The 17494-nt window shown below is 35.2% G+C and overlaps 1 protein-coding gene across 3 annotated transcripts in view; it reads right to left on the bottom strand.

The window, feature by feature from the left end:
- Positions 1-17494, bottom strand: part of ROCK1 (Rho associated coiled-coil containing protein kinase 1) — a 148146-nt gene that overhangs the window by 86705 nt on the left and 43947 nt on the right. For all 3 annotated transcript variants that reach the window (XM_059140810.1, XM_059140812.1, XM_059140811.1), the window contains exons 3-4: positions 2387-2487; positions 1548-1685 (exon numbers count right to left, since the gene is read on the bottom strand). In XM_059140810.1, coding sequence (XP_058996793.1) covers positions 1548-1685; positions 2387-2487 — 239 coding nt within the window. The remainder of the gene's footprint in view (positions 1-1547; positions 1686-2386; positions 2488-17494) is intronic.

The raw sequence follows: 17494 nt of genomic DNA, 5'->3' as shown, positions 1-17494 counted from the left end.
GTTTTTTTTTAAAGATTTTTTTTTTTTTTTGACAGAAAGAAATCACAAGTAGGCAGAGAGGCAGGCAGAGAGAGGGGGGGAAGCAGGCTCCCCGCTGAGCAGAGAGCCCGATGCGGGGCTCGATCCCAGGACCCAGGCGCCCCATATATCACTGGTTCTTAACCAGAGGAAAATAACTGTCACCTAACCACCCATCCCCATCCCAACATCACCAGGTAAATGTTCAACTATGTCTAAATACAGTTTTGGTTGTTATGAATGATAGGCAGCCTGTGGAGAGGTGCTACTGGCATCACCCCCGTAGAAGTCAGGGACGCTGCTGAAAATTTGATAATGCATAGGACAGCCCAAAAAACAAAGTGATAGCCCAAAATGTCAGTGATACCAAGCCTGAAAAATCTCTGCTCCACACAGCTGATAAAAACAGAGCAGATGGGCTCTTGGGTGGCTCAGTCCTAAAGCGTCTGCCTTCAGCTTGGGTCATGATCCCAGGTCCTAGGATTGAGTGCTGCATCAGGCTCCCTGCTCAATGGAAAGCCTGCTTCTCCCTCTCCCACTTCCCCTGCTTGTGTTCCCTCTCTCGCTGTGTCTCTGTCAAATAAATAAAATCTTAAAACAAACAAACAAAAAAACCAGAGCTGACATTTCAAGTATAAAAAGTCATATATAACTCTTAAATATTTTCCATATCCTTTTTATTTCAATTACTGCTGTTTTTATTTAGGACACTGTTCATTATATCCTGTAAATTCATGTTAAAAATTTAGAAATGATCTAGTCCACCCAACAGCTGTTTTTTTTTAAACCAGAAGATTTACTTCCCCCCATATGCATCCTTACATAACCCCAATACATAAGACATAAAATATGGAGCTGCTCTAGTTGAGGCAGAAAAGGAAAACCCATATTATAACCTCCTCAAATTCCTGCTTGTCCCAATGATTCCACCTAAGGTATTCTCCACAGGTGAAAATAACCAATCTAAGCCAACTTCCACATTTTTGAGCAAGGGAGATGTTTTTGACAGTTAAGACTAGAACCTAAAACTACTGACTTCTACTGTATTCTCCTTCCCACTGAAAAACCTACAGTCAACACATTATTTGAAGGATTACCTTAACTCCCCTCTTCCTTCATTTTCCCATTCCTTCCTCTCCACAAATGAGACAAATAGATGAATAGATGGTTAAATAAACAGAATATAAGAGGATATCATATCTGGGGAAAAAACTTAAATTTCAACATTAAATAAAGTATCTATCAGAAGATGATAATATATGACTTTCCTCAATCAAAGCAGATTATTTAAATTTTCTAATATTTAAAGTCTACAGGCACATGAATTATTTTGCTTTGGCCTTACTTTCTCCTCCTAGAGACAATTCAATAAAATTAAATTTTATGACTTAAAAAAAGTAACAATATGTTAGACAATTCTGTAATTGCCAAATAAACTCTCTATTACGTTCTAGAAAACAAATTAAGCTTCTCCAATATTTTTAGTTACAAATTATTACAGAAATAATGAAACAGCAGCAAAATCATACCTGGACGACCCAAGGGCTGTTAGCAAAAGCCATGATGTCCCTTTCTTCCCAGAAAAAAGCAGAATCGGATCTCTTAATCATTTCAAATTTACTGAGAAGCTTCATAGCATATACCTTCCTGGTGGATTTATGTCTTACCTTTAAAATTGCAAACAGAAAGTAATGAACTTTTTGCCCAGTGTTTACCAGAACAATTTACCAAATGATTTTAACACCTTGTTAAATATAACATTATTGTTCTAGTTTTTTGTTTTTTTTTTTTTTTAATCTCTTCCCAATTAGATGTCAAGGCTTCAATGACCAGAAAGCAAGTAATGTTAGAAAAAAGTCTTTATTTCCTATATGATAGCACACTCCCCTTTCTCCACCCTGTTATGCACGGTGCTTTCTATTTATAAAGCTTAGGATTCCATAACATTTTAGAAGTCTAATATTACAAGTAAAGACTTTTCTTCTGACACTTGAAACCTCTTCTCTCCCATGGATGCTTGGGGAAAATATTTCATACTACTGCTGAATTTGGCTCTGAATTTGGCTGAATGTTATTTATTGTGTCTTTATCTGTATGAAAAGAAAAGTGTGACTTTAAATCATTGAAGCATTACAACAGTTTATTTTACATTAAAGTTCTTGAAAAACAAAAAATATTAAGAATTACTTTATAATAAACAGTTACAAAAGAAACGTTCAACTCATTAACTAGGCTTTCACATCCTTTGGCAAGACTGCCTAGAGCAATTTAAAGCAATATTATAAAAACCAATATCATCTCACATTATGTTAGACACACAAATGGATTTTTAATTTTATTGCTTTTTAATCTCATTATAATAACCTACCAATTGTACTTCTCCAAATGCACCTCTACCAATCACCTTCACTACTTCATAGTCTTCAGCTTTCATTCGTAAATCTCTAATTTTATTTATTGTGTCTTTATCTGTATGAAAAGAAAAGTGTGACTTTAAATCATTGAAGCATTACAACAGTTTATTTTACATTAAAGTTCTTGAAAAACAAAAAATATTAAGAATTACTTTATAATAAACAGTTACAAAAGAAACGTTCAACGCATTAAGCATGAGCACAGGGTGTGGTGTATAAACAATGAATGCTGGAATACTGAAGAAATAAAATACAAAATGGAAAAAAGGAATTGTTCTAGATAAATTCTGGGATGACTTCACTCTAGCTAATAAAATATTTTCATTAAAATCTAACTTGATAGATATTTCAGAAAATAAATACACTACTAACACACATGGAGGACAACAGTTAAGTAAAGAGCAAATCTGCACTGAAGGATCATGGGTACATATTTTAGATTAGTGAAATAAAATTTTCTTTTTATCAAGTCAGTTTTGATAATCTCTTCAAGAAAATATACATAATTGAAGCTATCCAATGTTGAAAAAAATACTTGCATCAATACGTTTCTCTATTTGAACCTAGATTTTAACTTAAAACACATAGTGCAAATCACTGCAATTATTTATATAAACCTGTCACGCTACAAACTACAATAATTTACAAATCCCCACTGGAAAGATATTCTAATTCCTAATTTGGTCATAGATTAAAATAGGGCTATTTTAATCCACATGGGTCAACACTGGCATGAGATTACATGGAAAAGCTTCACATTTCAGAATGTACAAAATACAGAACAGCTATTAAACTGAAGTTCTAGTTGTTAATAAAAACTCTATATTATATTTGTGTCTTTCTTTTTAAAAGTACATTTAAACTCAAGTGTTTGTGTGCCTTATGACCAATAAACACATGCAAATGCAAATTTTTACACAAAGGTAACATAAGTACACTTTAGGTTACATATCAACTGCAAGATGCATCAGAAAGATACAGAAATAATATACTGCACAATTATTTGTGTCTACCATATAGGCTCTATAGAATCACTGTAGATTATATATAAAGATAACTTTAAAACATAGTTTCTCCTCTTAAGGAGTTTAAACTCTAGCAAATGGAACAGAAACAAACAATGAAAAAGAAAGTATTAAAAAAAAAAAAAAAAAAAGCTCTAAGGAAGATAAGCACAGAGTTGTAGAAAACTAAGACACTTAACCCAAACCTGCCTGGGAAGGAGGTGGCTAGAAAAGGCTTTCTGAAAATGGTAACACCCAAAACAAGCTAAAATGAAGCACAGCAGTTAGCCAGGTGGGGGGAAGACAACAAAATACTACAGGCAGATGGGCCATACAAGCAAAAGCACAGAGGAACCACATACAAGAAGCTCTGTGCTGCGGAAGTATCAAGTTTGTGATAAGTGTTCAAAGGAGACGCTGGAGAGCCCCAAACTGGTTAAGAAGCTTGAATTTTACCTGTAGGCCAGCAGTTACAGAACTAGTATTTAGTCAGAAAAAAATATTTTCTCACAATACAATTTAAAGCAATTCAATTTTATAGAAAAGAAAGTGCTCTGCTTCAGGAAGGTAGTGGTGCAGTAGTCAGGATATCAGAGAGGGTCTGGAGTTTCATCTACTTTATACTGTTCCATAAAGCAACCCCTTCGAGTCCTGTGGGATCTACTGGGAACTGAGAAGCACCATGAAGAGAAATAAGGCAGAAAAACGACAGTCAAATTTACATTTCAGCTAAACCACTCTGGGAAATATTTAAAAAGATGAACTCAATAAGAACGAGACTGGGGGTGGGGAGAATTTTAGGAGTACTGTAAATTTTCAGATGATAGTTTATAAAGTCCTGAACCAGGATGTGTTACATAATAGCCTGTGAGGTTGAGAAAGTATCCCTAGATCTAGTTACGGGAGGTTTAGAGCCATAAATAGGCTGAAAAGTCTGTTTGAGCTCAGAAAATATATCTGCTGCAAATTTATGTGGGAATGATGATCTTGCTTCCTGTTTTAATTTCTAACAGCACAGGAAGTATATAAAGCAGCTTGATACATGATTCAAACAACATTAGTTGTCAAAATGGCTTTATTACATTTAAGTATGGCATCAAAGTGTTGTTTTGCCTTTTAGTTTTAGGCTGTATTCATTAAGAAACATTAACAAGAAATAACTTCCAAAGTCTATTAGTATTTAATGAAAACTCAGTTAACAATTGGGAGTGGCTCTAAAAGCCTTCAACTTGGTCTCTATCTTAGCTCGTGCTGCCATAAAAAATACCACAGACTGAGTGGTTTAAACAATATTCATTCATTTTTTTCACAGTTCTAGAGCCTGAAGTCCAAGAGCAGGGGACCAGCATGTTTGATTTTGTTATGCCTCTTTTCTTGGCTTGTTGGCAGCTGCCATCTGTGTGTTCACTTGACCTCCTCTAGTGTGGATGTGGGACAAGGTAAGGATCAGTGTCCTACCCTTATGAGCCCCACCCTTATGACCTCATTTAACCTTAACTGCCTCCTTACTGACCCTATCTTCAAAAACAGTCATTAGGGTGTTAAGGCTTCAACATATGAATGGTAGGTGCAGGGGACAACACACAATTCAGTCCCCATAACAGTCCTTAAAAAAATAAAAAGCAAAACACACACACACAATTAAACAGCACCACCACTAAGACATCGACTTAGTTTATACTGAGATAAACTGGATGTTTAGCTACAATTTCTGATAAAAATTCACAGAACTGATCATGTAAGGCCATAAGAGTAAATGTGTGTACCACCCACACTGTGGTTCAATAACACATGATAGATTCAAATATTTTCCACAAAGTACCTGCTGATATACAATACAAAATAACTGTAGGCTTTAAAGGCCTTGTTTTCATAAGCTTTGTCAGTTTGTCCAACTAAGCCTTTTTCTGTACTATCCATAATTTTAACTACTATCACTTGTAACACACCTCAGCAGACTCCTCTTTAAGCTGCAATTAGTATTTTCTCAACTTCTTTAAAAATATTCTTGCCATGAAGACTACATAGGATAATTCTTCCCCTTCAAACTTAGCACTGATTCCTCAAATAAACAAGAGTCAAGGAAAATCACTCAAAGTTGTTTATCTTATTTTTTAATTGACTTGATGTTGCTCTCAATGACCTCAGTTCTTTGAGCAACGGTTCTTGCCAAAAAGCTAACAGTCTTAAGGAAATTTTTCTCTCTACAGTTTTTTTGTTTGTTTTTGTTTTTACTGCAGCAAACACTCACCATTAGTGAATGGCTTTCCCTGCTTGGCTAATAATCACTCACGAACTAATAATGTAAGGTCACAGCCCCATTCCTTTTTTATTTTTATGAAGAAAATTCTCTGATGAGGGGCGCCTGGGTGGCTCAGTGGGTTAAGCCACTGCCTTCAGCTCAGGTCATGATCTCAGGGACCTGGGATCAAGCCCCGCCTCGGGCTCTCTGCTCATCGGAGAGCCTGCTTCCCTCTCTCTCTCTCTCTCTCTCTCTTTCTGCCTGCCTCTCTGCCTACTTGTGATCTCTCTCTCTCTCTGTCAAATAAATAAATAAATAAATCTTTTAAAAAAAAATTCTCTGATGAGATATTCCATTTCAACTTTTCCATTTTTTCTGACTGTTGCTTTCCTGTGAGTTGGGAATATTATAAGGACTCACTCTGGTAACATCAATTAACATCAATATATATTTTTCTAGCACAGGTACAGTGTCACTGCAAAATAAACACAATGCTTTGCCTTTTAACTTCACAAAAACAATCCACAGTCCACTGTGCCTCAAAATGACAACATTCAAAGTTCAGTTTTCTTTTTTTGTTTTTGACACAAGTGGTATGCACTTGCAATAAAAAATAAAATGCTGTGGTATGGTGACAATACATGAAAACTGTTCCATTTAACTGTACCACTTTGTAGCAGTGTGAACCAGTAACAATGAATATACTGCTGAGTAGCAGTGTGAACCAGTAACAATGTCTTGTATGATTTCTGTTACAACTACTCAATTCAGCCACTGGAGCACAAAACCAGTCACAGACAATACATGAGAATGAATGTGGCAATGTCCCAATAAAACTTTATTTATGGACACTGAAATCTGAATTTTATATAACTTTCACATGTCAAGACATATATTTCTTCTTTTGACCCTTCATCAATCATTTTAAAAATATAAAAAACGTTCTTTGTTCATAAGACATACAAAAACAGGTGGTGGGCCAGATTTAGCCTTTGGGCTATATCAATCCCTGCTCTAATCGAAACCCAGCTCCCCACAAAGGACACTGATTTCCTTGCAGCTCTCAAGTGGTGACCTTTACATTTACTCGCAAGCCTTATACCATTGGCCCTGAAAGTGGGATAGGTGAACTCCACTACTATCTCTATACCCCCATCTGCCAGCTTTGATTTTCATGTTACTAGGTTGCATTTCCCACTACCTCTCATTATTGCTGTAACCTACTGACTCTCAGGTCATAACATTTCATTGTCAGACAATTTTAATTTTAGTTCCTGGTTTACTAACCTCTCCAGGATTCACCTGTTTTTATTATACTTTATTAAATTCTTAGAGCTTTTATTTATATCCATGGGTGACACTTCTAATAACCTGGTCTCTCAATACCTTTAATTTCTCTTCTTGTACATTATGATCTCATCCTGTACCTTATCTTAGACACTCATTTCCATGGTCACATACTAGTTCTTGCATTATCAGTAATTATAATCCTCCCATAATTTCAATTTCAAATCTTACACTCTTGGAGTACTCCTTAGCAGTTTTCCTGTTCAACTCCCAATCCCCAGCCCCACCAAGACCTCCAATCCACTCACCCTATCCCATCTTACTACACCTCACTGCACTGACTGCTTCTCTTTTGTCTCTCTCCAGATTAAATTACAGTCATTACAATCACTCTCTTGCATACACCTTGGTTCTCTTCTGCTTCACTACACTTAGTTTGGCAAAATCATGATTCTAGTTAAATCCAAGTCTTCAACTAACTTTGTCAGTACCTATGCAGTTAAATAAATCTGCAAAAATACATAAAATCATGCTGACTGATCCACTTTAAATTCCCAATCACAAATCTAAAGCTGGCTCCTAATTCTGCTTGGCATATTTCACGGTCTGTTCACTCTCCACTCTGCTAGAAACCGTATTTTACATTTTCTTCCATCTTCCCAAACCTTGCGCAGCACTCCCACTGATCCTCATTTGTAGCTAAGATGTTTTGGCTACTACCCTGAATCAAATAAAACAATCAGAAGAAAACTGCCACAGATTTACCACCACACACGCATATATATTTAACTGCCAGCATGTGCAGGTATATATTTGGTCACCCTTTGCTATAGGAGAATACTGTTATTTTTATAACAATCTTTCCATCAGTGGTATCACATCCTTTCTCACTAGTTCAAGGTTTTGGCTCCAGCAATACTACCCTCTTTCTCTTCTATCATTAATTTTACCCTTTTCTAACCAGAATCTATCATACTTCTTTTCTTTTTTTTATTTTTATTTTTATTTAAAGATTTTATTTATTTGACAGAGAAAGACCACAAGTAGGCAGAGAGGCACAGAGAGAGAGGAGGAAGCAGGCTCCGCGCTGAGCAGAGAGCCCGACGCGGGACTCGATCCCAGGACCCCAAGACCATGACCCGAGCCAAAGGCAGCGGCTTAACCCACTGAGCCACCCAGGTGCCCCTATCATGCTTATTTTCATTCTCACCTTAAATCTCCTCACCCTACTTCTCTCACAAGCTTCTTCTGCCCCATTACTCAACTTCACTACAGCAAAAGCCCTTAAATGTCCTCTCAGTTTCTAAGTCTTTCTACATGTCTGCTTTTTAAATCCAGTTAGGAGGGATCTGGCCACTACCTTTCTATCAAAGCTGCTTGTCAAAGTCACAAGCTACCTACCACCATGTTGCTAAATCCAATGACAAATTCTCAGTTCTCATATTGAGATATCAGCAGCTTTTGACAGTTTGGTCTCTGCTGGTATACTTTCTTTACTTGACTTCCACATTCTTCCAACCATGCTAAGGATAATTTTTCCAACCTCATTAGCATTTCTCAGTTGCCTTTGCTGGCTCCTCCTCCTCTCCCAGAGTTAACACTAAGCATCTCAAGTCTTAATCTTTCACAGTGTTTTCTTCTCTGTTTACTTTTATTTCTTTGGTAGCCTTTAAAAGCCATCTACATGTCAAGCAATTTTATGGATAGTCCAGATCTCTCTCTAAAGCTTTGGGCTTATATATTCAATTGCTTATAAAATATATCTGCTTGGGTAACAGACCTCTCAAATTTAATGTGTATGAAACTGAAGAGATGGTTTCACCCAAAACCTCTACCTGTATTTCTGTTAACAGTTCAATTTTGCTGAAATTTAGGAAGCATTCTTGACTCCATTTTTTCCCTTGCACACCACATCCTATCATTCAGGAAAACATGTTAGCTCTACTTCTGAAATATTATATTATCTCCAATCTGATGACTTTCCACTCTCAACACTGCTAATATGCTGGACCAAGCCACTATCACCTCTTCCTAGAATTACTACAATCACTTCTTAACAGATTTCACTGTGTCTATCCTTTACTCTCCATACTCCATACTTTATTCTTAACCCTAGGTGATAATCTTAAAAACACAAGTCAGAGCATGTCACTCCTCTGCACAAAACTCTCTAATGCCTTGCCATCTCAGCCAGAGTAAAAGTCAAAGACCTTACAATGGCCAACAAGACTCTACATGACCTAGCCTATTTCCTTACTTCTCTGACATCATCCTACTATTCTTGCTCAATCCTCCCCAGCCACAATGGCTTCTCCCTCTGCCTCTCGAACATGCCAGACATATTCTACCCAAAGCCTTCACACTGGCTGTTCCTCTGTATGCCATTCCCTTCCCTCAAACATCTGCTTGGCTAATTCTCTCAAGTACTTCAACAGTGTTCTCAAATGTCATGTTTCAGTGAATCCCAAGCTAGTCACTTATTTAAAACTGTAAAATTCTCAGAAGTTCCAATCCTTCTTATAATGTTCTATGTTCTTCCCATAATAAGTAACAACTTGTTATTTACAGAATTTGTCTCATGCAAAATTATAAATTTCGCAAGCCCTCATTAATTCCAAGACAAATAAATAGGATTATGCAACCATTAGACCCTTTTACCAATGTCTGATTGTCTACTTTGTTGAGCTAGGTGATGCTGGCTGAAAGCTAAGATTCAGAGATGTGAGATATTACTCCACAGCACAGTAAGCAAAGCATGAAATGGGTAAACTGAGTCACAAATAGACAACATAAGTCTTGAAAGGCTACTAGCTAGCTAATCAGTCCCTAAATAATCCCCAGTTAGCAAAAGAGGCAGAAAGATTGAGAATTTATAGTTTCAGGGTTACCAGCAATTCAAAATGATTTCAATCAGACTCTTCAATCTCACTTTCTAGAAATCAAATGGATAATTTTTCTTAAAAATCTCTAAAAAAAAGTCACAATTCATATCAAATAAATTCTACTTCTAGAAATTTATCCTAAGGAAGTTAGATATAATGTGGAACCAAGATTTTTACAATAAAATGTTTTTTAAAATGTAAAGATTAAATAATTTTCTATACATATAATGAAGTATTAGGCAACATTTAAAACTGTGTTAAAAAAAATAAAACAAGACGGAATCAGAAAGGGAGACAAACTGTAAGAGACTTTTAATCTTAGGAAACAAACTGAGGGTTACTGGAAGAGAGAGGGGTGGGAGGATGGGGTAACTGGGTGATGGACATTAAGGAGGGCACGTGATGTAATGAGCATTGGGTATTATATAAGGCTGATGAATCACTGACCTCTGCCTCTGAAACCAATAATACATTATATGTTAATTGAATTTAAATAAAAAAGAATAATCACATAGAATGATACTCAACATATAATGTTGAGGAAATAAACAGAATAAACTGCACAAATATATAAACAAGTATATACTGGCATGTGTGAACAGAAAAAAACCAGAAGGAAATATAGCAAAATATCTGTAATCACTTCTAAGTGCAGTGGGGTTTCAGTTATTTTATTCCTCACACTTTCTATGTATTTCAAATTTTCTATAATGACTATTGCTTTCTAATGAGAAAAAGACATATCCACCTAGTCTAAGATCTGAGAATATAAAGTGCACCATAATTTTATGTACCACTATAGACTGTGAGAAACATCCTAATTGTTAAGTAAGTTTTTTTAAATGTCAGGATGAAATACAGTAATAAAAGCTATGAATAAACTGACCAAAATACTGCTATTCTTTGCCTAAAGAAACCTAGTGTACCTTGTGTACTTTTAGAGTAGTCAAAGCATCCCTAAAAAGCACGAAAATTACATAAAACTTACCTAGAAAATGTACAATGTAATATTCAATTCCATAAAAATCTGACTGTTTTAATGCAAAAATTATTTTATGCCCAAATCTTCAAATAAAATTCAAACTCCAGGAAGATGAGCCATGTTTTGCCAGTGTACACACACACAGACACACATACACACAGTAATCCAGTTTAAGACACTGATTGGGGAGGAGGAGGAATCCAAATTCTTATAGCATAAAACGGGCTTTTAGACCTTGTTACTATCTGGTTCTCCAGTCTTTTATTTCTAGATGCTCCCTCCAACAGGCTACCAATGCCCACTTATTTGCAATTGTTCACCTTACCATACTGCTTCATATCTCCATACCTTACCATACCTTCATATCTCCATACCATATTGATCATCAGTCTAAAATGACTTGCCCCACGTTATTTGACCAACTTACTATCAAACAAGATCTACTCCTCTATCTCCTCTTCAGCCATTGTTGATCTCAAGTAGACATGCTAACTCCCTCTTCCTTTGAAATACCACAATGTCTCTATTACTTCATCTATCAGTCTGGACTGAAATTGTTTATACAGCTATGTTTCTTTATTATACAGTACATTCCCATTTCCTTAAGGATAGAGACCACACTTCATTCATGGGTATGTCCTTGATGTACCTACATGCTCAATGCTATTTACTGAAACATTAAAAACATTTAATGGTATTAAATGCTACTTCCTGAAACATTAAAAACATTTAATGATATTACTTATAAATGGAGACAAATCAACTGCATGCAGCTCTTACCTATTCAGGAACAACAGAAAAGCTAGTCACTTTTATTTACTCCAAAACAATGAAAGTATATATCTAAAAACCAATCTTGGATTTTTCAAAACACTAAACATAGAATTACCATATGACTCAGCAATTCCACTTCTAGCTATTTACCCAAGAGAAATGAAAACATATGTCCACAGAAAAACTTGCACACAAATGTTCATAGCAGCAGTATGCATGACAGCCAGAAAGTAGAAAAAATATGAATGTTTATCAAGAGATGAACAATATGTGGTAAGTATATCTACACAATGGAATATTGCTTGGCAATTAAAAAGTATATGTGCTACAACATAGATAAATCTTGAATAATATACCATACTAAGTTCAAAAAGTCAGTCACAAAAGACTACATACATAATTCCATCTATAGGTAATGTTCATTATGTATGGCAAATCTATACTGACATAAAACAGATTAATCATTGGCTAGGACTTGGGGAGCTTAGGGATAAAATGGGAGTGACTGCTAATGCAAATGGGGTTTTTTTAAGAGGTAATGAAATGTTCTAAAAGTGACTGGTAATGGCTGCACAACTCTAAAAATATATACACACACACACACAAAACAATGAATTGTATACTTTAAATGGATGAATTCTATATTACATAAATTCTATCTCAACAAAGCTATTTAACAAATCAGTCTTGGGTTTGCAATGATCTTTACATTAACACCAAAAGCATAATCCGTAACAGAAATAACTGATAAATTAGGCTATCAAAATAAAAAAATTCTGCTGTGTGAAAGACAGTATATACAACCTTTTGGGTCTGGAGGTGGAGCTTATTGATCCCCCTGCCCTTTAACAAAGGCTGAGCTAGTGATCAGATTCCAAACGATAGGGTATGGAAAGGGAAAATAATAACTTTCTAGGAGAGAAGCCTGGCAGACTACTATTTTAAACCAAGTGATAAAAGTTAACATTACCACTGATAATCATGGTATCATAAACCTATAAACCCAGTTTAACATCAGACATAACTGTGGGACATTCTACAAAATACCTGATCAGTAATATTCAAAACTGTCAAGGTCATTAAAAAAAATATGCAAAGACTGAGAAACTATCATAGACTAGATGAGAAGGAGAAATGACAGCTGAATACAAGGCAGTATTCTATACTGGATTCTGGAACCAAAACCACAAGAGATTAATGGAAAAACTAAGGTATGTAATTAGTTATCAGTAGTATGCCAATTTTAATTTGTTAGTTCTGTCAATGTGCTATGTTACATAAAATGTTAACATTCGGTAAACCTGTGTACAGGGCATACAGGAATCTTTATGCTTGCAACTTCCCTATAAGTTTATAATATGATTTATCTTAAAAATAAATAAAGGCGGCGGGGGGGGGGATGCCTGGGTGGCTCAGTTGGTTAAGCGACTGCCTTCAGCTTAGGCCATGATCCTGGAGTCCCGGGATCCAGTCCCACATCAGGCTCCCTGCTCCTCCTCCCCCTCTGCCTGCCTCTCTGCCTACTTGTGATCTCTGCCTTTCAAATACATAAATAAGTAAATCTTTTTAAAATAGATCGATAAAATAAATAGGATACTTAACATTTCTTTTTTAAAAAATCTAATTTAGTAGTAATAACTTCAAACTAGCTTTTGTAATATCCTAGGTCATACTACATAATTCATTCAATTTTATGGCTTCATTTTAAAATCCCAACTTTTATACTACCTTTTGGTATAAACTGCATTTGGCACTATATACCAAATGTAAATTGGATACAACTTTTGACTCAGCAATTCCTGGATTCACTCCAAAGAAAGAAGCAGCAAGTATACACCAAACTGTATACACAAAAATGTTCATGACAGCCTTATTTATACTAGTGAAAAACTGGAAGGAATTTAAGTGTCCACCATTACAGAAAATTTTTTAAATTAAGGTACACTAAATGGAATATATTCATTTCTTAAACTATGTTATCTATACTTATTCACATATAAAGATATTTTGCAACTCACTTTGTACAGAACACATTGTGGGATAGCTGACAAATCTCTCCTACTGATTCATATTTGTGTTCTAACTTTTTGATCTAATCATTTATATTTACTATGATGAACATTCCTGTGTATTTGCAGAGCTGTTTTGCAGGATACATTTCTTTAAGTAAATAAAAGATTAGGTTACGCTCATGAACTCTTTCAGTTTTAAAATATACTGCCCAACTGCCCTTCAAATTAATGCACTAATTTTCATTTCTCACTCACTCATTCAGATGGGGGGTGTCTTTTTCTTATTTTAACTCATATTTGTTGAGATAGTAATATATTTATTCAACTGTTAACTGTTCAATGGTCATTTATAACCTTTCTCCTTCATACTACATATTCAGCTACTTTGTCCATTTAAAAAAATTGTTTCTCTTATTGATTCTTCTTATATTGGTAATATACTATAATTTTTTTCAATTTGTCTACATTATTTATTTTTTAAGAGATTTTATTTATTTATTTGACAGAGAGAGATCACAGGTAGGCAGAAAGGCACGCAGACAGAGAGAGAGAGAGAGAGGAGGAAGCAGGCTCCCCGCTGAGGAGAGAGCCAGATGCGGGACTCAATCCCAGGACCCTGAGATCATGACCCGAGCCGAAGGCAGAGGCCCAACCCACTGAGCCACCCAGGCGCCCATCTACGTTCTTTATATATCTGTCTTTCCTTATATATAGTTTTGGAAAGGCAAAAATCTGTCAGTGTTTCCTTTATAGTTCTATGCTAGTCATAGAGCCCTTCTTTTAAAAAAAAAACAATGCCTACTTGAAGACTATCTAATTTCATTTAGTACCTTAGTCTTTACATTTCTAATAAAGAATGAAACTCATTTTCTCTTCATATGGATATCCAATACGAATTACTGAATAAGCTACCTTTTCTCCAATGACATGTTAAGCTTATATCAAATTTTCATATAATAAAAAAGTATGCTTCTTCACCCTCTATGATAATCTATTGATCTTCATGTCCTTCAAGAAAGTACTATTTTTCTTACACTTCACTAGAGAATTCAAGAATTAATCCCAATATATTATGACTATAAACCTGTCCCCAACTCCCAGAAACAGTAATACATTTGCCATTCAAGTGCTAGAGTTACCAAACTATGCAAGCCATTCATGACCTAATATGCAAAAAAAATTAAGTCTGCCGAAACCTTACTACATTTCAATACTTTCTGGCTGGAATATGTCCCACATTATGCAGACTCCTATATGTACCTTAATATTAAGCTGCGGAGGAGTCTTGTTGTTGTTGTTTTAAGATTTATTTATTTATTTGAAAGAGAGAGAGAACGAGTGAGCATACAGGCAAGAGTGCAGGAGGGGCAGAGGGAGAGAATCTTTAAGCTGACTTCCTGTTGAGAGTGGCCTGACACAGGTCAGATGCTTAACTGACTGAGCCACCCACACACCCCGAAATTTGTCCTTTTTAAATGTAGAACAGTATATATAGGTAGTACATAAATTCTTTTACAATTGTTGCTCCTTAGAATTCCTGAATAAGTATAGACTTCTAGCTATATCAAACTTTATATTCCAAGCAGGTGAAAACCATCTTTAGTTTTACTAGAGATAATGTAATACACATCTTCAATATTATAGTATGTAATGAGACAATCTTAGGAGAAACTAGTCACAAACATTAAAATGAGGGCTCTTCTATTAAGTCATAAAGTCTTGTGATGTTTCGTTTGAATTATTATCATGATCTTAAAGTGAGAAAAAGTCTTCCCTTTACTATTGAGCAATATGTACCTTTTGTATAATTCTACAAAGAGCTAAGGCAAACACAGTCAAGTTGTTTTTGCTTCCCTGGATAAACAATGGATTCTTTGATGAATCAGCAGAATATGCTGAACTGAAAATAATGTATTTCTCCTTTACATTTTTAATACAAAATAACTGCTTACTAATTTTATTTATTTATTTTATTTATTTTAATTTTTGACTGAAAGACAGAAATTACAAGTAAGCAGAGGCAGGCAGAGAGAGAGGGGGAAGCAGGTTCCCGGCCAAGCAGAAAGCCCGATGTAGGGCTCCATCCCAGGACCCTGGGATCATGACCTGAGCCGAAGGCAGAGGCTTTAACCCACTGAGGCACCCAGGCGCCCCCTGCTTACTAATTTTAATCACCAACCAATGAACAGCTAATTTAAAGCTAATAGTAACATTCAACTATCATAATCGTTTAATAAGTAAAAAGGTTTCATGATTTTACAAATTTTAAAAGTACGGAGAAGAAACATTTTATGTTTTGAAATCTGCCAAAGTGACATATTAAAACTTGGAAAGAGGAATAAACTTTCTAAACTTTCTAATGGCCATTACTGCCTGTTTACATAAAAACAAATACCTAATTATCTGTAATCCATGAAATCTCATTTTTGGAAGGAGACTAAGAAAGCAGCCACTACAGAAAAGGTTAAATTCCATTTTACAAAACATTAAATTATTATATGATTGGTTACCAAATATAATTACTTGGAAAAATAAAAACTTTAGCTACAACCCTTTTACAATGATAAATGTAATCCTTTAATATAATAATTTAATATGATGATACAATGATTTACCCTTTAAAATGATAAAAGAAACTTTAGAAAAAAAACTTATTTTCCACATCTCAACTGAAATTATATTGTTCTTGCCAACTGTGGCTTATTCGTCAATTTACCTATATGCTTGTTCTTGATTTGATAATTTTACATGGGTGGCTTTTTTAGAAATCACTATTCTGAGACAGTTTAACAATGACTAAATATGTATATCATCAACTCTAAGCTACTGATTACATCTGGAAGAGGAAGACATGAGGCCCAAGGCCTAGGTTGTAACTTAACATCTTATTTTGAACAAAAGACCAGAAGCAAATAGAGCAAAATATTAACTACTAATTTAACAGTGATCATGTATACACAGATATATATCAATTCATCTGAAATATGTGGTAATAAAAAACAATTTAAAAAGACAATGATCATATCCCAACTCTATTAACAATAGAATACTTTCTAGATCATCTCTAACAAGTCAACATTTAACCTCTAATACATTCAACAAATATTTAATGTGTACCTAATATTTAGCCAGGTTTTGCAACACAAGTACAACTGCCCCTGGTCTCATGACACTTCCAGTTTAGTGATGAGGAAAGAAGAGCAATGGATATCAATCAGATAATCACACAAATAAATATAACTTAACTGTGATAAGTGCCTAAGAGACCATGAAAGTACATTTCTAGCAACAGTACATCTGACCTAGCTCCAGGGGCTAGGAAATGAAAGCGAATGCTTATTTGAAACTTAAACTCTTTTAAGTTGGATGGGGTTAGAAGGAATTTTAGAAAGAGGAAAACAACATCTAAAAGTATTGTGGAGAAGGTATAAGAGTGTTTTATAGAAACGAACTATAAGCAGTGTGGTGAAGGCAGAAGAAAACAAAGGAGTAGCTGTACAGGTAAGAATGTAACTTGAAAAGTCATACAGAAGGTTGTACGAAAGGCTGGGAGTGATATTTGACTTAAGCAATTTGCAGTTGAAAAAGAATTCTCTGGCAGCAACGCAGAAAACCAACAGTAAATGGGGAAAACAGAGAAACTGAGAACAGAGAGATTTAACTGAGATCAATCAATGGAGATGATGAAGTCTGAACAAGAACAGCGGTAACAGAAAATAAAGTTCAAGCCTCTGTGTGAAGACTGCTATTGACCAAAATCCACATTCATGGGTGTTTTCTTCAGTTTATAAATAAGACCATTTGTTTATGTTTAATCTTCCGGCAGCTCCACTATTCTGCAAAGGTTTTCTAAAGATCCTCAACACATCAGCACATTCA

The sequence above is a fragment of the Mustela lutreola genome, chromosome 11 (genome assembly GCF_030435805.1).
Source record: "Mustela lutreola isolate mMusLut2 chromosome 11, mMusLut2.pri, whole genome shotgun sequence".
NCBI classification, from domain to species: Eukaryota; Metazoa; Chordata; class Mammalia; order Carnivora; family Mustelidae; genus Mustela; species Mustela lutreola.
Note: the sequence above shows the minus strand (reverse complement) of the source record. Positions and strands in the feature narration are given on the sequence as shown.